Source organism: Colobus angolensis, unplaced genomic scaffold (assembly GCF_000951035.1).
Source record: "Colobus angolensis palliatus isolate OR3802 unplaced genomic scaffold, Cang.pa_1.0 Scaffold30, whole genome shotgun sequence".
NCBI lineage: Eukaryota > Metazoa > Chordata > Mammalia > Primates > Cercopithecidae > Colobus > Colobus angolensis.
The window spans coordinates 8739726-8762594 of NW_012116266.1; the positions used below are offsets into that span (position 1 = coordinate 8739726).

A 22869-nucleotide genomic window follows, 5' to 3' on the forward strand; every position below is an offset into this window, starting at 1 on the left:
GGCCAAAGATGGTACAATGAGCAGGATAGTCCCCACCATAAAGAGCTACACACTCCAAAATGTCAGTACGGCCAAAGCTGAGAAAGCTTGGTCTTATGTGTGAATCTGGGAAAAGAGCTCTAAGTTTGGGAAGCCGGGTGTGAACACACAGATACAACTCAGCCAGCATCTCTGGGCTCACACCAGGAAGTAACACATGGCTACCCCTGCAAGGATGGTCATTATGCCTTTATAATAAAATATTACTTAACTATTACACATTTTCTAAGTTAAATCATTTTATGTAACACTCTTTCAGGAATGTGAATGTGTTCCTTAAAACACTTACGAATAATGATTCATCCAAGGAGGTGCCTGCATTGCTATAATGCTCCATGTCCAGGGCCAAGATTCTGCCATCATTCATGAATCCAGCCTGGGGAAGAGAACCGACATCGAATGCTGGAACAGCGGCCAAGTCTCTCTAAATTTTGTCATTTGTGAACCCTCCACACATAGGGGAAAAGCGTCATGATGTTGGATTTGGCAGTGATTTCTTGGATAATATATAACTAGCTCTGTGATGTTAGGTAAGCTATGTAACCACTCAGGCGATTTGTGAAATGGAATAAGGCAACACATAGAAAATTATAGGCAAGTGCCTGAAACATAGCAAGTACTCTAAATATAATTAATATTACTACCGTAAATAGTATTCATATCACCTTTCCTCACACTACTCTCCATCAGAAAACATTATTTTCTCATAGTTTTAGTCACCATTATGGCAACAGCTTCTGTCACTATAATCCAGTCCTTTCAACAAAGTCCCATGGGGGTGAAGGATATTTCTGCTTCAGGGTCCTGTTGTCACTTCTTCCCCCAGTATTTACACAAACAAGTTCTCCATTGATCTTCCAGATCAGCTTCTCCTTCCAACTTGTCGCTTTCTTCTAAAACCCTCCAAGTCATGTTTGTGGTTTTATTCTTCATTGCATTTTGCCAAGATTTTCACTAATCCTGTTTTATTTTACACTATAATGGCTCTTGGACCCATCTCTTCTACATCTTACTATCATATCTCAGACTCCCCAACTGCTTCATGTCTGAATGCATCAGCTGCCTCCCGCTGGTCTACCAGCTTCCATCTTCTCTCCTCCCCAGACCATCCTCTTAGCCTCCCAAAAGTACCCATGTTTAATTATGGCACTGAGCCAGTCAAGGATTCACTCAGTCTCACTCTTTCTTTTAAGATCAAGTTTAAACTTCCCACTCTGGGACCGTAGGCCCCTCTCAGTCAGGTATCACCTAAGCCCATCAATCCTATTTTTCACTACCCTCCAGGAAGTGCTCTGTGTTCTAAATCCCCCCTCCCCTTACTCCTGCCTCTATCAAACATGCCATGTTTATTACACCTCTGTAGTTTTGCTCTTACTATTCCCACACCTGGCATGCCTTCTTTCTGTCTATTCTGTTTTTTTTTTTTCTTTTGTGACAGAGTCTCACTCTGTCACCCAGGCTGGAGTGCAGTGGTGCGATCTTGGCTCACTGCAACTTCTGCCTCCCCGGTTCAAGCAATTCTCCTGCCTCAGCCTCCCAAGTCGCTAGGATTACAGGTGGCTGCCGCCACGCCTGGCTAATTTTTCATATTTTTAGTAGAGACGGGGTTTCACTGTGTTGCCCATGCTGGTCTCAAACTCCTGAGCTCAGGCAATCCACCCACCTCAGCCTCCCAAAGTGCTAGGATTATAGGCCTGAGCCACCGTGCCTGGCCTCCATTCTTGAAGACCTATCTTTTACCTTCTCTAAGAAGGTGCTTATATATACTCCAACTCATATTCCTCTATCTTTTAACCTGAGATTGTTATGTTTTTGTAATGACTTCACATATGTCTTATTTTTAAAAATCTCCTTCAGGATAAAGTTTACTGTAACAAATGTTTCTGAGCTAAATCAAATTCAAAATACAGCTTAGAGTGTGATGTGAAATGGAAACATTCATTATCTCCTAAAAAACATGTATGTAGTTATGCAGTTTTGTGATGGAGACAATGCTATGCATTTAACAAATCCTGTTGTCTTTCATCCTGGGCACACAGGAAGATGACATTTCCCAGCCTCCCTTACAGTTAGGTGACAGAGGTCTCGCCAATGACATCTGGACACAACTGAGGTCCGGTGCCTAAAACCTAAAGCACCAACCACATGACACCCCACGCTCTCTCTCTCTTCCCTGTCTGCTGCCCTCAGCAAAAGATCTCCTGGAAGACTCAGAGTTTGCAGGGCAGTGATACCCAATAAAACTTTCTGTGATAATGGCAATGTTCTGCGTCTGCACTGTCCAATATGGCAGACACTAACCACATGTGGCTACTGAGCACTTGGAATATAGCTAATACAACTATGGAGCTAAATTTCTAATTGTATTTAATTTGGGTAATTTAGATTTAAATAGTCATATGCCCCTAGTGACCACTATATTGGATGATGCAGTCCAAGGGCACAGTGGCACCAATAAATGGAAACAGCTCCAGTTCTCAATGATTTTACAAAGCAGAATCCTCCCCTTTTCCCCCTCAATGATTATACTGAGCTGTTACTTGAGCAAGAAATGACATAATGAAAGCTTAAGAGCTTTTAAGTTGTTTGTTAGAGCAGTTAGCCCACTCTGGCAAGTAAAATTTTTCTTATAAAGCAAAAGAATCACTATTTCCGGCTACAAATTTTTTTCTATGAATTTCTGGAACCCCATTTTACAAATATATCCTTGATACATTGAAGAATGAGGAACCCATTTATAAATAATTGTTTTTATTACAAATACTGTTATGAGAATTATTCTTTTATCTTTTTTATATGTGGGAATAAGTATGGTAATCAGATCTACTTTAATGATGTACACACTCATGTTTCCTAGTTATTCGCTCTGTACAGCCAATACCAGCTAGCACTAAGTGTTTTATTTCTGAAACTGACATCTTTGAGCTAAGCAGAAAAGCCTCCATTGAACCAGCTAGTAATTAAAAGTGCAACAAATAGAAAGTTAAATAGATGCTCTGTTTGTTGATTTGCTCATTGTTACTTCCCACTAGAGAGTAGCCAAAAGCTGCCCTGTGCACTGATAGGATGTTATATCTACAATATAAATCATTCCTCCACACCTTCTTGTACTCACTTTGTACTTTCCAAGGTAAGGATGGCGGCCTCCAGTTATTAACATGTCTTCTCCTCGTTCCAGAACACAGCGAACTGCACGGCCATGTCTAAAACAGAAAAAAAGCAAGTGAAGTAAACTCTCTAACCTAGTAGGCATTCTCTGGGGTTTATATAACTCCTAGCAAGAGCCTGAGTGAAGCCTACACATATCACAGAAAAACACAACTACTTCCCATGCCTAGCCTCTGCTGATCTAAGGTGTACACAGTGGGCTTTCCTCCCGTGAGGTCAGGGAGTAATGCCAGGTATTTGCAACTTGTGGGATGGAGGCTCTTGGGTGCCAGGGGCTCCAGGGCATTGCGTTGGGAGCATTTCCCATTGCAGTAACAACCTTTATTATAGGCAAATGGTCCCAAGGTCTTATTTTAGACTCACCAGAAATGGAAGATTGCAGGTGCTGTCTAACTACCAAGTGCTCCCTGATGGGAGAGATCTGGAATCAAGGTCTTTTTGCTTCCTGAGATGGAGGAACTGACCCATATTACTCAGCAAACAAATTAAGCCTTCTAGGTGTGCTTGCTCCAGAGACAATTTTCCATGAGAATTTTTTGAGATCCTCAAAGGAAAATGGCTACATAAATGAATGTAAGCATAACAAAAGCAAAGTCTCTATTTAAATCAAGAAAATATACATATATACACATATATACATAAACGTATATGTATGTACATACACGTATGCGTGTATGTATATGTACATATATGTATATATGTGTGTGTATATGGGACCCCATTTTACAAAAATATCTTTGATATATTGAAGAATGTCCATATATACACACAAACATATACATATATGTTTATGTGTATGTATATAAACATATATGTGTATATGTACACATAGGTACATGGTTCAAAAAGTCATATATATGACCTCTACATATATAGCTCAGTCCAGCAGGTGCTGAGGACAAGTAACTCCCACCCATTCAGGACCTGTTTCTGCCCACTTTCTAGGTATTATAATATTTTTTCTGTGGCTTTTATTATTTTCAGTAATTGATTCTTACTTTGGTTTCTATAGGACAGTATAAGACAAGTAAGTGTAATAAGCTGGTAGCTTGATTGTGTGTTTGTATAGTATATGTGATATTAAATAATCTTGGCCCAGGTTTTTCCTCACTGATTCTGACAGTGAGAACTTTCAGCATTGTTCATTTTATTTTTAGCAGATTTTCTCCACTTACTTGTTTGCGGCAAATGCAGTGACGGCTGCAATGATTCCGGTTTTGAACACCTTCCCTCCAAATGCTCCACCAACACGCCTTACATGGCACATGACCTTGTTAGCTGGGAGCTTCAAGGTCGAGGCAACAATGTCCTGTGAACAATAATAGTTCTGATTAATCTGATCCATCTTCAGCAAGGACTTAACTGTGACTATTATTGCCACATCTATGATCTTAACAAACAAAACTGTCCCCTGAAATGGGAGTGTGACAGCCACTAGATGTTTTGATTCTTTAATGTTGCACATGATACCCACACCATGTGGTTATGCTAAATAATGGGATAATGTTCAACAACCCTGGCACACAGCCCCACCTGATCTCAGCAATACTTGGCTATAATGACATTGCCAAAACTAATTAGTAGTGTTTTCATTGCCAGTGACATATTTTTGTGCTCATACTTTTTTGTATTTTCCCCATGAACCACACCTAAAGTATTCTATTCACACTAATCCCTAGGCATACGTTTCCTGAAGCCGTGGGATTTTGCAGTCTTCTAAGCCTCACTCAGCATGGGTCTTTTCTCTGCATTCTACTGTCTCTGCTGGAATATAAACACTTCTCAGCCAGGTGTGGTGGCTCATGCCTGTAATCCCAGCACTTTGGGAGTCCAAGGTAGGCAGATAACCTGAGGTCAGGAGTTCGAGCCCAGCCTGGCCAACATGATGAAATCCCATCTCTTCTAAAAATACAAAAAGTAGCCAGGCATGGTGGTGTGTGCCTATAATCCCAGCTACTCTGGAGGCTGAGGCAGGAGAATTGCTTGAACCTGAAAGGCAGAGGTTGCAGTGAGCTAAGATTGCACCCTGCACTCCAGCCTGGGTGACCAAGCGAGACTCTGTCTCAAAAAAAAAAAAAAAGCACTTCTCACTTCTTGCTTGGATTGCTGCTAAAGTTGACTAGTTGGTCTTTCCTGGATGCCGATCTCACTCTTTTCTGGCATCCTAATGATTAGGGGTCCTTTAGTCTTAATAATTGATTCTTACAGATGTGAAGCCTGAGACGGATGAGGTTATGGACCCAACATCCCACAGGGAGTGAAGAGTAAAGCAGGCCTGGAGTTCCTCTGACCCTCCTTAGGATCCTGCCTTTTACGAGGCCTCATTCTCCACAGTCTTACATTCCTACTCTTCTGCTAAGAGCACTGGCTCCTTATGACCAGAATCAAGACCCCTCTGCCTCATTTCCCTTACTCTCAACCTGATGCTTAAACCTAGCCTCCCTTAAGGCACCCCTCCATTCCAGGTGGGGTGGTCATTGTGCTATTCCTCCTTCCTTCCATGCATATGCTGCCTGGGGTACAGGAAACAGGCAACAAATGCTTGCAAAAGAGTTGAGAAAGTAAATGAATGGATGTCATTTGATCTTGCTGTGGAATTGCCTGGAAGTGACCTCTCTTGTCCTACCATCTAGACAAACCTCACTCTCACTCTGAATCCAAACTTAAGACTTCTTTGTGGGACTTCCTGGATGATTCCAGCCCTCAGCAAACTCTCCTTTTTCCTAATTCCTCCACCCATGTAAATTTTGCCTTTGCTGATTTAGCACCTGGTTGCATCCTTTTCAATATTGTTTCCTAACTGTTTCATGTGAGTTAGGCACCATAGACTTTGGAGAGCAGGTCTTGCTCTTTCTTCTCCTGTGTTCTTAACAGTGGTTCCAAGAGCTGAGCAAGAGATCTGCTGATTCCATAACTGGTTTTAAAGCTACAATCCACAAACAAAAGGCTCCCACTTTAATAACACTCTTTTAAAAGCATTGAACTCATATGACTATTAATACCCAAATCAATATGGCTATTAGTACTCAATATTTCTTCAGTCCCTGAAGAAATAACATTTTTTGTTTTGTTTTGTTTGTTTTGTGTTAGAGACAGGGTCTCACTGTCTCCTGGGCTGGAGTGCAGTGGGTGATTATAGCTCACTGAAGCCTTGAGCTCCTGGGTTCAAGCGATCTCCCCACCTCAACCTCCCAAGTATACTTTCATCTCTAATTGCTCTTGATATATTTCACTGGCTGGAAATCATTTAGCCATGTCCTCTCCACAATGGTCCCATGTTACCTGTATATATTTGGGAAACTGTGTAGACACGTAGACATCCATTTCTTGATCCTCTCCCTTGGGAACAACAAGCATGCTTTGGGTTTCCATATAAAAATGTTCTTGACCTCCCATATGTATTTCACCTGTTACAGAAAAATACATGAAAGTCAAGTAAGCAGTCAGAAGAAACAGGTAGTGTCCCCCAGGTGTCATCCCATTATGCAGAAATTCCACTGACAGTGCTTCTGCTGGGGGAGCAGGCTGCACAGTGAAGTGTAACAAACAATGTTTAGCTTTCAGTCTACTTGCAGATTTGAAGTAAAGTTCTGTAGGAGAATCTTTTGTGTCTGCCAATATCTAGGTCACAGAGTCCTAGAGAAAGGTGTATGACTTTCTAGAACCAAAAGCAGAGGGGTCTTGATTCAGTAGGTCATAAGGAGCCAGAGCTATTAGCAGAGGAGTAGGAATGTGAGAATGTGGAGGCTTCCAGCTCTAGGACAAGTGGGAGTAGATATACTGCTCTCTGTACCTCCTGTTAAGTACAGATAACAACCCTGAGCATTATTTATAAAACAAACGTAAGAAGACTCTGAAAGGTGGAGAGAAGGCAGACCAGCTAGGGACTTCAGGACCCGAGGAAAGACACAGCAGTGAGTTCAGTGAGTTTTGTTGTTGTTTGCCTCAGATATCCCAGACTTAGTTCCGCAGAAGCCAACAATCTAAAAACACCAACAGGCAAAGACAGACAGACAGACAGACACACACACACACACACACACACACACACACACACACAATCTTCAAGAAAAGCCCACTCTCCCTAACCAAAGGACCAGAAAAGGGAAAGACCGGAACGCAAAAAACTTAGACAATAAGCACTCTACTCCAGGCAAACATCATGGAAAAAAAATGCAGCCCTACCCCTACTGTAAAGGTTGAATAGGATATCTATAGTTCCACCCTTGTCAGGCTGCAATGAGGTGTCCCAGCCTCTCTGTTGGGGTGCTGTCAGTGGACGCCACATGGAGAACCCGGACTTACAACCCCTACCTAGCAGTAACAAGGCATCACCCCCTTCTTCCCCATCAGCAAAAGGTTAAAGTAGTCCAGTGAAACAGAATATTATAATAAAATAGAAGATTCAAATAAGATCTAAAGTTTCATTACATAATATCTAAAATGTCTAGGATACAATCAAATATCATTCATACCAGGAACCAAGAAAATCCCAACTTCAATGAGAAAAGACAATCAACAGATGCCAACACTGAGATGACACAAATGTTGGAATTATCTGACAAGGACTTTAAAGCAGCTGTAATAAAAATGCTTTAATAAACAATTACACAAACACTTGAAACAAATGAAAAAATAGAAACCTCAGCAAATAAATAGTATAAAAAAAACAAATATAAATTTTAGAATTAAGAAATACACCAAAAATTTCAAAAGTTCAAGGGAGGGCTCAGCAACAGAATAGGGAGAACAGAGGAAATGATTAATGTACAAGAATACAGAACAATAGAAATCGGCCAATCTGAAAAGCAGAAAAAATTAGACTGGAAAAAAATGAACACCACCTCAGGAACCCATTGGCTTAACAAAAGAGCTAACATTTGTGCCATTGAAGTCCCAAGTATTTGAAAAATAATGGCTAAAAATTTCCCTAAATTCACAAAAGACACAAATCTACAGATTCAAGAAGCTGAGTGATCCCAAATAGAACAAATTCAAAGAAATACACTCCAAGACACATCATAGTCAAACTTCAGAAAACTAAGGACAAAAGCACCATCTTGAAAACTATGAGAAAGAAACACTGCTTCACCTATAGGAGAAAAGTACTTTCGTGGTGAAACCCTGTCTCTACTAAAAATACAAAAATTAGCCAGGCATGGTGGTGGGTGCCTGTAATCCCAGCTACTCAGGAAGCTGAGACAGGACAGTAGTTTGAACCCGGGAGGCAGAGGTTGCAGTGAGCTGATATCGCGCCACTGCACTACAGCCTGGGCAACAGAGTGAGACTCCATCTCAAAGAAAAAAAAAAAAAAAAAGAAGAAGAAGAAAACACTTTTAAAGACAGCAGATTTCTCTTCAGGAACCATGGAGGCCAGAAGAAGTGATAAAAATTTTTCTAGTGTGAAAATACCTGTCAACTCAGAGTTCTATATCCAGCAAAAATATCTTTCAACAATGAAAGGGAAATCAAGACATTTTCAGATGAAGGAAAACTAAGAATTTGTTTTAAACGGATTTACCCTGTAATAATGGCTGAGGGAAGTTTTTAAAACAGACAGAAAGGGATTTTTTTTTTTTTTAATGAAGAAATGTTAAAATATCAGGAAGGAAGAAAGAACAACAGAAAGAATAAAAATACCAGTAAATACAATAGACTTCCTTTCTCCTCTTGGGTTTCCTAAATTGTGTTTGAAGCAAAATTATAACATTACTTCATGTGATTATAAATGTATGTAGAATAAATAAATAGAATTATCAATTATATCATAAAAAGGAGAGGGATGTAAAGGGAGGTAAAACTTCTACACTTCAACTTGTAAAATGTTGAAACCAGACTGTGACATTTCATATATGTAAATATTTTATATGTATATAAATTTTATTATACATATGCATGTGTATATGTGTGTGTAAACTATCTAGAGCTACCACTAAAAAAATTATACAAGGAGATATACTAAAAAATACTATAGATTAATCAAAATGAAATTCTAAGCAAATATTCAGGCAACCCACAGGAAGGTGGGGAAAAGAATAAAAAGCAGAGGGAACAAACAGAATACAATTATTACTGGCCATCATGTTAATGGAAGGGAGAACTTTTAAAAATTAAAAATTTACTCAGTAATAGTGATTTGCAAATTGTTTGAGGATTCCCAATGAAATGTTTTAAATTGTAATCTGGACTTCCTATCTTATCAAAAATCTGAGTTTAAAAAAGACCGCAGAAAAATGAATAGATTCTGCTTCACTTATAAAATATAAACATTAACATTTCACAAGTTCGGATCTTCACTTCAATTTAAGCTTTTATCAGATTGTCTAAAGACCCATGTCATTGTCACTAGGCTCAAATTCAAGCTTGCAGTATTATTGATTCTGCCTATCCGCTCAGAATTTATTTTGTTAGGTATTCACTTTATTTAAAATATACAGAGCTAAAAAAATTAGACAGAGCTGTACCTGTTTAAATCTGTAAAGCAGGCAAAGTTTTAGAAACCTGTTATATTGTCCTGCCTACCCCAACAGCCCCCACCATGGTGTCCCCTCTTCACCTTAGGGTATTGCTCTCAACTCTCTAGGTTGGAAACCAATTTAATCAACTAATCCCTGAGATAAAATGTTATCCCAGTATGGGTTTAGGAGTGATTCCTCCAGGCATATTTACATTTTAATAAGAAGCCCTTAAAGTCCCAAATTTACTAAGATGTGAATGTATCTATTTGTACCATGCCCAGCAGAGCAGGTTGTGGGGAAAATTGTCTCAGGTTCAAGGCTCCCTGGGTCTCTTGCAAATCCTTCTATACGGATTGTCCTCTGTGCTCTTCAGTATAAAGCACATCCCAGTTAACAGAATTTTAATGAGATAAATAAGAAGTAGGATAATGTGGAAAGAATACTAACTTTGGAATTGGGAAAACTCTTAGATTTGATCCTGTTCAATCAGATAGCCTCTCTAGCCTCAGCTGGCTCATTTGAAAATGGTAATCTTTAGCATCCTCCAGTGCTATGACACCGGGATTAGATAGAGCTGAAATGTATCTTCGCAGCAGATAAGTGCAAACAATAATAGTACTCCCTCCAAGAACACATTCTAAGACCTGATGTAATGCTCCATGTATTTTATCTTTTAAATATTTTTTTCGTGGAACACCTATTTTCTTTTTTTCCTTCAACTTTTAAGTTCTGGGGTACATGTGCAGGATGTGCAGGTTTGCTTCATAGGTAAACGTGTGCCATGATGGTTTACTGCACAGATGAATGCATCGCTTAGGTATTAAACCTAGCAGCCACTAACTATTCTTCCTGATGCTCTCCCTCCCCTTACCCCCACTCCTACAGACCCTAGTGTGGGACACTTATTTTCTTAGAAGACAAAGTGTTGCTATGATAATTAATTCTAATTACCTCTCATTGAAATAAGTAATCAGAAACTCATAATCCAAATGACGGTAGCAGACTAAGGAAAAACTAGACTCAAATTAGTGAGTCAAAAGGATGAAAACTGGTTTTCTTTTGCCTTCCCTCGTCTTTCCCTTCCCTTGTCTTTCCTTTTCTTTCTCCTTCCCTCCTTCTCTCTCTTTTTCTTTTTTTCTTTGACAGTCTCACTCTGTCGCTCAGGCTGGAGTGTAGTGGCGTGATCTCATCTCACTGCAATCTCTGCCTCCAGGGTTCAAGCCATTCTGGTGCCTCAGCCTTCTGAGTAGCTGGGATTACAGGTGTTTGCCACCACACCTGGCTAATTTTTGTATTTTTATTGGAGACAGGGTTTTGCCATATTGCCGGGGTGGTCTCAAACTCCTGGCCTCAAGCAATCTGCCTGCTTCAGTCTCACAAAGTTCTGGAATTACAGGCATGAGCCATCGCTCTCGGCTTTTTTTTTTTTTTTTTTTTTTTTTTTTTTTTTTTTTAATAGAAGGAGTCTTGCTACATTGACTGGGCTGGTCTCAAACTCCTGGCCTCAAGCAGTCTGCTTGCTTCAGCCTCACAAAGTGTTGGGATTACAGGCGTGAGCCACCACACCCGGCTTCCTTTTTCTTTTTCTTTCTTTCAGACCTCAAATGTTCTGCCTTGGCCTCCCAAAGTTCTGGGGATTATAGGCATGAGCCACTGCACCTGGCATTTATACTGAAAAGTAGTATAAACATCCTTTTTAATATTCTCATATTATTTTTATACTTATCAATGGGGTATGCAACAGTAACAAAAATTAAAGTAAGAGGCAGACTAAATCAATCGCCTAATTGAATTAGATAATTAAAGAAGATGTCAAGGAAAAATACAACAATGGAATTCTTGCACAAATACTCATTATGTCAAAAAACAAACATGAGACAAGGAACCCCCCTAAATATTGATATTTCTGACATGCTCATGCCAGGAACCCTCCATGATAGAAATGTACCCTCCTTTTCTCTTCATTACCATAAATCAAACTTACCTTTCCAGTGTTTTCCACATTTTACTAGCCCTAAGAATTACCTGGAAAACTTGTTAAGACTGATTTCTGGGCTGTTTTGGATCCTCTACAATTCTAAAAAAGGGCACAGGAATCTCTAGGTCTCATAAATATCCTCAGTGATTTCTACAAGGAGAAAATCTTGGAAACACTGGGTTTGATAAATGAACACCTGCCAACGTATCTCACTAATAGACAACCTCTTCAGGAGAACAAAATCATCTGAATCTAATAATCATTGCTCACAATTATTGATTTGTTACTATATGCCAAGAACACGTGATTATCTCTTACAATCTTTATAATTCATGTTTGAAATTGTTTTTACTTTATCCACATAATATTAAAACAAGGAGACTGAGCCCTGAGAAGTGCCCTGCCAGGTCACACAGCTAATAAGACACAATGCCAAGGAAAACTGGTAGGTGACAGTTCCAGGCATCTTTCCTACAGCTTCCAGGTGACATCTCCAGTCAGCCCCGAACACGCTTCAAGTTTAATACACCCATAGAGTTGAGACATGATGGGCTTGGAGCTCAAGAAGCTGGGCTGACTGGTGACATATTACACAGCTCTGGCTGTGCACTCAGGATGGGATGTGTCTTAGGACTCTTCCTATTCTTGTGATCAAGGTTGGAGAGAAAAATTAAGAAGATGGCAGTTGTGTTTGTTTGTTTGAGATGGAGTCTCCTTCTGTCACCCAGGCCGGAGTACAGTGGTGCAATCTCGGCTCACTGCAACCTCTGCCTCCCGAGTTCAAACAATTCTCCTACATCAGCCTCCCAAGTATCTGGGACTACAGGCACCCACCACCACACCCAGAATTTTTGTATTTTTAGTAGAGAGGGGTTTTTGCCATTTTGGCCAGGCTGGTCTCGAATTCCTGGCCTCAAGTGATCCACTCACCTTGGCCTTCCAAAGTGCTGGGATTATAGGCGTGAGTCACTGTGACCAGCCCAGAAGATGGGAGTTTTTAACATGCACTAGAGGCCAATGCCCTGGAAATTCACTTAAAGACAGACAAAGCAAGGTGATTTCTCTGCTCTGAGATGTGACACAGACTGCCCATAACCATCCAGTAGCATGTCTGCGTAAATCAGAGATCTTGTGAGACAGGCATTAGGACAGCTTTCACAGCAGCAATGACAGCAGAATGTAGTGGGGAAAGCATGGGTTATTTAAGACTTATGATTAACCTCTTTTTTCTGCTATAAAGGACATTATTGAGACAACTGGTGAAATTTCAATAAGGTGTGTAGATTAATAGTATATGTGTCAATATTCTGATTTTGATAACTATGTTTATGTTAGACAACATCCTGTTTTTAGGAAACAAACGCTGACTATTTGGGGGTAAAGAGACATACATCATGTTTACAATTTACTCTCAAATGGCTCAGAAGTGTGTGTGTGTGTGTGTGTGTATCACTGGGGAATCTGAGTGAAAAATATTTGGGAGTTTCTTTAATGTTTCTGCAACTTTTATGTAAGTTTTAAAATATTTCAAAGCCAAAAGTTAAGGAATTGTACTGGAAAGTTATAATCAACTATTTTCTAAGAGGCAAATTTAATTTCAATTACATACATACACACAGGAAAGAAGTCTGGAAGAAAGAAAGGAGAAAGGGAAGGGGAGAGGAAGGGAAGAAAAAGCAGAGAAAGAAGAAAGGAAGAGAGAGAGAATCAATGAGAGAAAGGATGAAGAACAAACGTGGCTTTTGGAAATCTTAATAAAGCCTATCAATTCAATGGCCGACTGTGTCATTTAGTAGCTGTTGTGTGACCTTGGTCACACTCCATAATTACTCTGAGCCTCCATTTTCCAGCCTATAAGATTGAGATAATAATACTGTCTTGCAGGGTGGTTGTGAACAGGAAAGGAAATGACATCTCTATCAACCGGAGCCTTGATGACGGGAGGGGGATCGGGCACAGGGGCAGGGTCTTGCCTCCTGTTTTGCCTCCCCATTGGCTCTTCGCCTACCACAGAGACAGAAGAAAACGCATTTGTGAATGAGGTGCCTGTTCCACCTGATCCTGAGGAGCAAAACTCTCCTAGGCTACTAGATGATTTCCAAAAGGCAAAGGAAGCATTAAACTGACATGCTTAGAAGGCTTCCAGGGTCGCTTACCCTTATATTACTTTTTTACCTTCAAGAATTTGATCAACCACTTTAAATGCTTCATCAACATTTCCATATTCCAGTTTCCTTTCTGGCTGGAAGAAGGAGTTGTGTTGTATAGCTTCCTAGAAAGAAAACAGAAGAGTGAGGCAGCTTGGGCAAGACGTAGGGCGGCAGGGACACCCCACTGCACATCCTCTGAGCAGAGGCTGTTTCTCCCTTCACCTTGTGGTCCTGTGCACTTTCACCATGACCCTAGTGAGCCAAGCTAAGAATCCAACTGCAGAGAGACTCCCCATGAGGAAATGTAAATGTGCCCATGGAGTCTGAAGAAATAATATGCACAGAAAAAAACTGGCATCTAAGTGATCCCAGAATGAAACTAGTATTTTCCAGGCAGATTATTGTCTTCACATCACAAGCCATTTCATGTAGCCAAGGCTATATAGCATAGGGCTTCAGAGCCTAGGCTCTGGACCCAGACAGCATTGCACACATTTTTTCCATTTACCAGCTTTGACTGTGGGCCTGTCACTTCTCCTCTCTTATCATCGTCTGTAAAACGGAAGTAACAGGTGTGCATATAGCTCCAATAGGATCGTGGTTGGTGAAGATAAAATGAAATAAGACAAGTGAAGAGCTTATATGGCATATAGTAAGCACTCAACAATTGCTAGTTGAAGAGACTCTAGTGATTGGGATCATGGTGTCTCTGCCTGCCAGCCCCACATTCCTTCTTTGTGGGGATGAGCATTTCATTCGCACTGGGCAGTAGAGCACCTGGGACCTCTAGCTCTGAAGTAAGATTTCAGACAAGCCCTGTCTGGGTGCTGGGTGTAGAAATCCATTTATACACTGGCTCCTATTGGCTCTCCCTGGGTGCCCAGTAAAGGGGTACAGTGGTACACATAACCAGAGATGTAGTTACAGTAACATAGGTTGGTTTTTAGCTATCCATGAGAATTTATCTTGCAGTAATCCATGTGTCCACTGGCAAATGTGGTGTGTCAGCTCCTGCTGGCATTATCCACTGTGGGTTATTGTCCATCCATGAAATTTCACTCTGTTGGTAGTTGGGGATTCTCATCTCTGTTTCCTTCTGGCCACCAGTAGGTGTCTAGACAACACCCCTTAGAGGGATATGCTATTGTGATTCTGCCATTTCCCCCATTCAAACACTAGGTTGGTTTGTTTATAGCACCGGTGGGGCCCAGATTATTTGACAGAGTGTTTGCTGATTGCTTTTGTTACTGACTAGCTATGTAACCTTGCATAACTCTGTCTTTTAGTTTCCCCATCAGAATGGGGATGAAAATAGTTTTTACCTCATAGGATTTTTGTGAGCATTTAGTAAGTTAATGTGTGAAACTGACCTAGAACCATGTCAACCACGTAGTGAGCTCTGTATAGGTCCTAGCTATGATCATGTTGTTGTTGATGATTATTATTCATGACAGATTCCAGTAGGGAATACATTTTTTTCCATTATGGTCATCATCCTTACCCCTTGATTCAAGAGTTTTGATCATTTCCCCATTCAATCTACTAAAAACTCAAAAAGCATGAGCCAGATTAAACCTTTGTGATAGCGACAGAGATAAATTTGGTTTTGTTCTTTTTTGATTGATAACACACTTCCTATTGGAATCAGTTCATGTGCTTTTCTTATTAATCCAAGATTAAAGAGATTCCAGGTTGAAAAAAAGCTAGGTTTTATAAATCCTATTTTTAAAAGCTTAATCTTTTTCAACTTTACTGGCTGGTTGCTCTTTGAGTAACTTTGAGCCAATTTTCTGAATTTTTCTTAGTCAGGAAAGCGATAAAAGAACTGTAATGAGTAGGGAGAGGGGCATATTTCCCTCCTCTAAACTTTGATTAAATTCACTCTGATCCAGTTGATGAAACTTTGAGAGCTTAATCTCTGAACACAATGTGAGGCAACTCTTTTCCACAAAGCCAAAGCTTGAATCTGATGCTGGGATTCTCTGGCAGACAATCACGAGTCTACTGGTTGAAGTGATGAGGGCGGGGGGAGTGGCATCTATTATATTTGCTTATAGGGGCTTTTATTGGACTAGAAGGTAGGGGGAGTGAAGAGTAGATATTTAGCCCCTGATATTGGGCAAAAATTTATACACAAAACATTGATGAAGTATTATGTAAATAATTTCTAATAAGTAATTCTAACTCTCCAGCAAAACTTCCGGGGATGGAATATAGGAAGCAAGAGCAGCAGGCAACACGTAAATGAAAAGGGCCTGAGAAGGGAACAGAGTGTTTGAATTTGAAACTGGCCAGGAAAATTTGGGAGGCCTAATCACACTTTGACTCCAATTAAACGTCTACATTTTCGTCTTTTTGACATGATTTTATTGTTATTTGAAAATGTAAGAAAAACTCCCAGAGACAAACTCCATGTTCCTAAGCATCAAGCAGCATGGCAGGAAACACCCAGTTCTCCTGGAGACACTCATCGTGCCCAGGTTGCTTCCTCAAATCTGCCTCAGGCCATGCTGGTCACCCAGAGAACAACGTGTTCATTATGCTGTGAAGCTAATATTGTGTCCCAGAGCACATGCAGCCTGTATGGACTGAGTCTCATCTACTTACACTGCCTCCCCAGTGTTCATTCTTTCATCATTCAGGAAGTTATAAGAACCAATGGAATGCACGTAGAACACCCTATCATTTCATGGAGATGAGTCTTACAGCCTTTATAAATTTTCAACTCCTCTCTAAACATCAGAAGAGAAAATGCAATTCTCCAGTTTGTTTAAGTTGCCAAAATACCTGTAGGCATTATACGATTTATCTCTTGAAAAATCTAAAAATAGTGTCTCTGACACTCACTTCATGGAACATCCTGTTGGTCCTCACTGTTTACCTGGGTGAAGGTGGGTACAAAGTCACAGAGTGGATCCACTTTCCTGGACATCACTGGTTCCCATCCAGCATCCTCTCCCCTTCCCCTTCCCCAACAGGGCTCAGATTTGTTTTAGTTTCCTACACTCCCCTATGTAGCCCACTTACTTCAGAGAAATCTGGCCCCAATTCCGACCCCTAGAAGTAACCAACAGCTCCTCCATTCCCCTGCCAGTCATTAATTCAGAGATGGATATGTCACCTAAATGGCTTAATGAGGCTGGATCTCAGGATTTGTGCTTGGAATGCTGGGGCAATAGGGTTCCTCTTACTCCTCGAACATGAACGAGGAAGTCCAGGTTGTCCTGGTGGCCATCGGTGTGACCACAGGAATCGAGCCTCTATCGTGGGCAGCAGAGAGGAGCAGCAGAAAGAAGCCATGTCCTTGGGGAAATTGTTAATACTGAGACTGTTTAGAGGTTAACAAAGTCCCTGTACTTTGGAGGCCACTTTGAGCCACATTTTCCTGTTACAGTAGCCAGAAGCATTTTAACCGATACTTGTTCTGGCTCCCAACTGGCACCACCATGGAACTCATTACCTCGATTGTTAGGATCAGTGGCTCCAAATCTTGATAGACAATCTTCACTTGCTTAGCAGCTCGCTTTGCCTGAACCTCAGAATCAGCAAGCACGGCACAGACAAGCTGACCCACACAGGACACCTACGACACAGAAAGACCTTCGTTGTCAGGGAGGGCAGGCGTCAGGTCCTCTCTTTTATTTATTTTCTTCCTCTCTCCTAGTACTAGATCACATGAGGGTTAGCGCTAGATGTGACCCCTCCACATCTGTCCATGACTATAACCACAGCTGGCCTCCTGACCCCAGGCACTGGGGGAAGTTTAGATCCTCGTGCTGTATTCAGAGGAGCAGGAGTCATGCTGTCTTGAGGACAGGAGGCTCAGGCTCCAGGCCAAGCCTATGAGGCTGTGTGAAGGCCAGCCTGTCCCATGGCTTGACGTGTGGCTGTCACACGACAATCAGAGCTGTTCTGAGAGACGCAATCTCTGCCTTCATGGACAGGGAGACCAGGAAGTCACAGCTCATCTCAACCAGAGAGAAAAAGGGGGTGACCTGGGAAGGGGAGTCACCTGTGATAACAGAAGCCTGCTGGTGAGCACATCTCTCCTCACAAACTGTCTTTTCATGAAAAGGCATCCTAGCCAAGATGCAACCAAGCAGACAGCATCCCCTTCCTGGGGATTATTCACCTGCAGGTGGGGTAGCTGGACTCAGGAGTTCACACAGGGACCAGAGCAGAAATTTAGATGGCGAAAAGAAACCTTAAGCCTTGAGAAAGGTAAAATCAGTCTGGACTGGAAGAAGTCACCGTGACTACTGAGTTCGCTCTCCTACCTTATGCTGTGATTCACAATTTCAACGTAATCACTCATTTTAAAAATCGACTTTAAACCACTGTGTCTTTTCCACGATGAACATAAAGTAGTTTTGTCATCAGAAAAAAAAGGTATTAAAAACATTAAATCTAGCATGAACACAAAAAGAAGTGTGTTCATTGGAGGGGGGCAGTGAAGGAGAGAAAAATGAAACAAGAATGGCAACATGTTGATAACTGTTGAAGCTGGGTGATGGATCTATGGGGTTTATTGTACAGTACTTTCCCATTTTTGTGTATGCTTACAATTTCTACAATGAAAAGATTTTTAAAAGCCATTAAGTACCATAAATGAATGTTTTAAAAAGCATTAAACCAACAAAGGCAATCATTCACAATGGCACTCCAAAGTCTCCTGATTTGGCTTCTGTGACCTGGCACATAGATGTGGCCCCTGAGATGCTTATAATCTTCATAAGCACATCTCAGAGAGCAGACACTATCATGCAGCCAAGATCAGTTTCACTTGTTTAGTAAACATTTATGCAAAGGCCTTAAATTCTCACCGTCTCTGCCAGTGCTACACAGCCCTGCTTTGGGGGAGTTTCAATCTTGAGTTCAAACTCTCAGTCATCAAGCTTTCATTTCTACAGACAATATCTTCATGGGAGTATCTTCCAGGGAGAGCCAGAGGAAGGGACTGTTTCAAATTATGAAGCCCTTTTGGGTAAACACTGAACTGAGCAGTCTGAGTTATGCAGAAAACCTGCTGACTGCTGTCCTTGCTGTAGCCAAAGTTTTAATCATTTGTAATTTTCACAAGGCAACAATGTTATCACTGTACCTCCACTCATTCACCCTGCAATGTGTGAAGCAGTGTGTGGAATACACAGATGAATCAGACATGGGTCCTCACTCAAGGAATTTATACTAGATAGAGGAAATATAAAAGACATCAAAATAAACAAGCTTAACACAAGGTAGAAAGTACATTAAAGGTCACTTCATTTTCTCCTCTAGACTTTAAGCTCCATGAGAGTAGAGATCATACATATCTGGTTCAACTATGATGACCAGACATCATAGATGCTCACTTTTAAAAAGCCCATTTAGGCCCGGTGTGGTGGCTCATGCCTGAATCCCAGCACTTTGGGAGGCCGAGGTGGGCAGATCACCTGAGGTAAGACCAGCCTGGCCAACATGGCAAAAATCCTCTCTCCTAAAAATACAAAAATTAGCCGGGCATGGTGGTGCGTGCCTGTAATCCCAGCTACTCAGGAAGCTGAGGCAGGAGAATTGCTTGAACCCGGGAGGTGGATGTTGCAGTGAACCGAGAGCCTGGGTGACAAAGAGAAACTCCATTTAAAATTAAAAAAAATAAAAAATAAAAATAAAATAAAATAAAATAAAAATAAAAATAAAAAATAAAATATAAAAAACCCATTTAACACACAGAAATATGAATGAATCAGAATAAGTTGAGAGAGAGACAGAGAGAGATTGAGAGAGAGAGAGAGAACAAACACTACTTCTGGATTGAAGAACGAGAAAAAAGGCTTCATGGTGTAGATACCACTTGAACTTGTAGTTGAACTTTGACCACACTGAGACTGGGACAATAATAAGGAGTTCTCAGGAAAGGGATTTCCATATAAAAGTTATCATTAATTCATCTTCATTTATCCATTTATACCATTAGCAGCAGGCCATCTCACTATTAGAAAATGTAAAATACCAAATAATCTTTTTTTTTTTTTTTTTTTGACGGAGTGTCTGGCTCTGTCGCCCAGGCTGGAGTGCAGTGGCCGGATCTCAGCTCACTGCAAGCTCTGCCTCCCGGGCTTACTCCATTCTCCTGCCTCAGCCTCCTGAGTAGCTGGGACTACAGGCGCCCGCCACGTCGTCCGGCTAGTTTTTTGTATTTTTTTTTAGTAGAGACGGGGTTTCAACGTGTTAGCCAGGATGGTCTTGATCTCCTGACCTCGTGATCCGCCCATCTCGGCCTCCCAAAGTGCTGGGATTATAGGCTTGAGCCACCGCGCCCGGCCACCAAATAATCTTTTACATAACTAGTTAATGTCTTCACTTACATGGAAAATGAATATATTTGAATTCATTCAATATTAGAATACACCTTTATAATAAGCATTCTAAGAATACTGGAGTCTTTCATGGTGTGCCAAATTAGATGATATCTTTAAGAAAATATGAAGCACCATTAACTGAGAAAGTTATTTTTCAAATAGAAAGCAAAAATGCAGTACCTTATCTGTCGCCAGAAATTCCTCAGCTTCAGTGAAAAAGCAGAAGGAGTTGACATCACTAAGATGTTCTGCTGTCATGACGTCCACCACACCGGGCATGCTGAGAGCTTCTGACAGATCAATAGACCTAGGTGATATACACAGCAGAACTCCTGAGAGTGGCCACAAAGGCTGAGAACATGGTTAATTGGAGAATAAGATATGAGAGAGGTAAGAACTGTCCAACAGTCTCTGTCAGACAATTGAGAAAAAATTCTTGGGACAATGAAGTTGTAGTAAATCCTACATTTCAATCCCATTTCGCCTCCGGTCTGCATTGGATATCACCAACAAATAGCCTATTTCTTCACACCATTACTTTTCACTGATGTGACATAGATGAAAAGACAATCATTTACGCCCACTGGGTAAGAACTTTATCACTTACACAATCTTAGCATGAGCTCTTGAACTAGTCACAAAAGTCAAGAAAAGTTCCTGGTCCACCGGAGGCATGTCATCACAGTAGATGGCCTCCCCCGTGGCATGCTTCACACCAGACAGATGCATGATGGGGTGGCCAATTGGGTCTTCAGGATGCTGCTTTGGGCCTATATGCTGTTTAATAAATAACCAAAATATACTTTTACATTTCTATAGAGAAAGTAGGAATTATTATTACGCACATCTCCCATAAGAAGGTAGCTATATAATTTACACTCAAACCAGAATACTATTGCATATGAAAAACCACTATTGGACTGGGCACAGTGGCTCATGCCTATAATCCCAGCACTTTGGGAGGCTAAGGTGGGCAGATTACTTGAGGTCAGGAGTTCGAGACAAGCCTGGCCAATATGGTGAAACCCATCTCTACTAAAAATAAAAAAAAAAAAAAAATAGCCAGGTATGGTGGCGCATGCCTGTAATCCCAGCTACTCGGGAGGCTGAGGCTGCAGAATCGCTGGAATCTGGGAGGTGGAGGTTGCAGTGAGCCAAGATCACAGCACTGTACTCCAGCCTGGGAGAGAGAGTGAGCCTCCATAAAAAAAAGAAAAAAGTCACTATTAATAACACCAAGACAATAAACCTACTACAGTAATTCAATAAGCCAACTGGTATGTCGATCCCTGAAGTTGTTCTTATTTTTCACCTTTTTTGAATGTAGACCCCAAACATCTCTAATGGAAATTCCATTTGCGGAAGTAAACAAATTTAAACCTTTCTTCTTGATAATATAAAATTATGTCCTCTTGCTAATGCTTATGTATCTCTTTAAATTTTATTATCAAAATGATCTTACTGTTTCTATATAAGCATGACACATATAATACTTTACAGAAGAGTATGGTGATATCGTGACTATGTTTATAGAAAATACTGAGGTTATTACTTCAACCAGAGTAGCCTTCTTTTTTTCTATTTTGAGTGAGGCAATGTAAGAAACAATTGGCAAAACTCTTAACTTAGATAATCCTGGTAGAGAACGAAGCCAAAGGGACCTGCGGTTGGAGTAATGATTCACTAATGTGGCTCTTTCTTAAAGCCCCATGGAGCAGAATGTCTTGCTAGTGGCTCTGTAAATACCTTAAATGTGTTTCATTAACCAAAGCAGAGATTAATCAGCACAATGTCCGCCCTGGTATTTCAAATATGGGAGTTTCTGGCTTTCCCACTTGGGTGTGTATTGTGAAAAGAATTGAAGGTATGAAGAAAGAAGGAGAACGAGTGAAGAGACATAAGGCCAGGGTGAAGGCTGTGGCTGAGGAGTGGCCTGCTAAGCCCTGGCGGGTACCCCAATCTGTAACTCACTGTGTCCACATTGCACTTGGTAGTGGGACTGAGGCCAGACTCCCAGAGGCTTTCTCCGGAAGACCTGGGGGTGAGGGGCATGCAGTCATGCTGGCCAGGTTGCAGTCAGGGAAAAGCTATGGATGCCTCCCCTTCCCATCCTGCAATTCACAGGATCACCCTGAGCACTTGATCTTCCTTTGAGAGGAGCCTACACATCACACGGCAGGAGGGAAGAGAAAACAAGTCGCCAACACATACTGGTTAAAAATCTTTACCAGGAGAAGAAAGAAGAAACAGGCCTATTTCCAACCTAGGGTCCTTTAAGGCATCTGAGCAGAGAGAAAAGCTAAATTCTTTTGTATTTGATTACCAGAATGTGCAGTTTGAGAAAGCCTATTCAGTACATATGAACAATAAGTTAGATACTTGAATCCATCTAAAATGGTATTTCATTTCACTCTTCACTGCAGGTTTTCCTGTTTCAAAGTCCGCCCTGGTCCAATAAAAGTGCTCCAAGCCTCTTGCTCTATGGAACTGAAGAGAAGCTGTCTGGATTCCCCTGATTAACACATTTCCTTTTCATGTAGATGTTTTGCTTTCCTTTCTGAACATTTGGATTTGATTCATCTAATCCCACAAATGGAGGAGAGCTCTGGTTATAATGAGAGCTTTACTTAAGACAGCTGGGAAATGTCCAGTTCTCCAGTGCCCTCTACAGATCCAGGAACTTGAGAAGAGTGCTCCCCACTCACTACCCAACTACTTAAGGGCCTCAAAAATA

General features: G+C 41.0%; 1 protein-coding gene across 1 annotated transcript in view; it reads right to left on the reverse strand.

Annotated features, from left to right (window-relative positions):
• The window catches only part of AOX1 (aldehyde oxidase 1), an 88770-nt gene that overhangs the window by 31387 nt on the left and 34514 nt on the right, over positions 1 to 22869 (reverse strand). The window contains exons 17-24 of the mRNA XM_011949957.1: positions 20743 to 20912; positions 20316 to 20442; positions 17255 to 17377; positions 13820 to 13916; positions 6490 to 6614; positions 4383 to 4516; positions 3155 to 3242; positions 329 to 415 (exon numbers count right to left, since the gene is read on the reverse strand). Of these exons, the coding sequence (XP_011805347.1) occupies positions 329 to 415; positions 3155 to 3242; positions 4383 to 4516; positions 6490 to 6614; positions 13820 to 13916; positions 17255 to 17377; positions 20316 to 20442; positions 20743 to 20912 (951 nt within the window). The remainder of the gene's footprint in view (positions 1 to 328; positions 416 to 3154; positions 3243 to 4382; positions 4517 to 6489; positions 6615 to 13819; positions 13917 to 17254; positions 17378 to 20315; positions 20443 to 20742; positions 20913 to 22869) is intronic.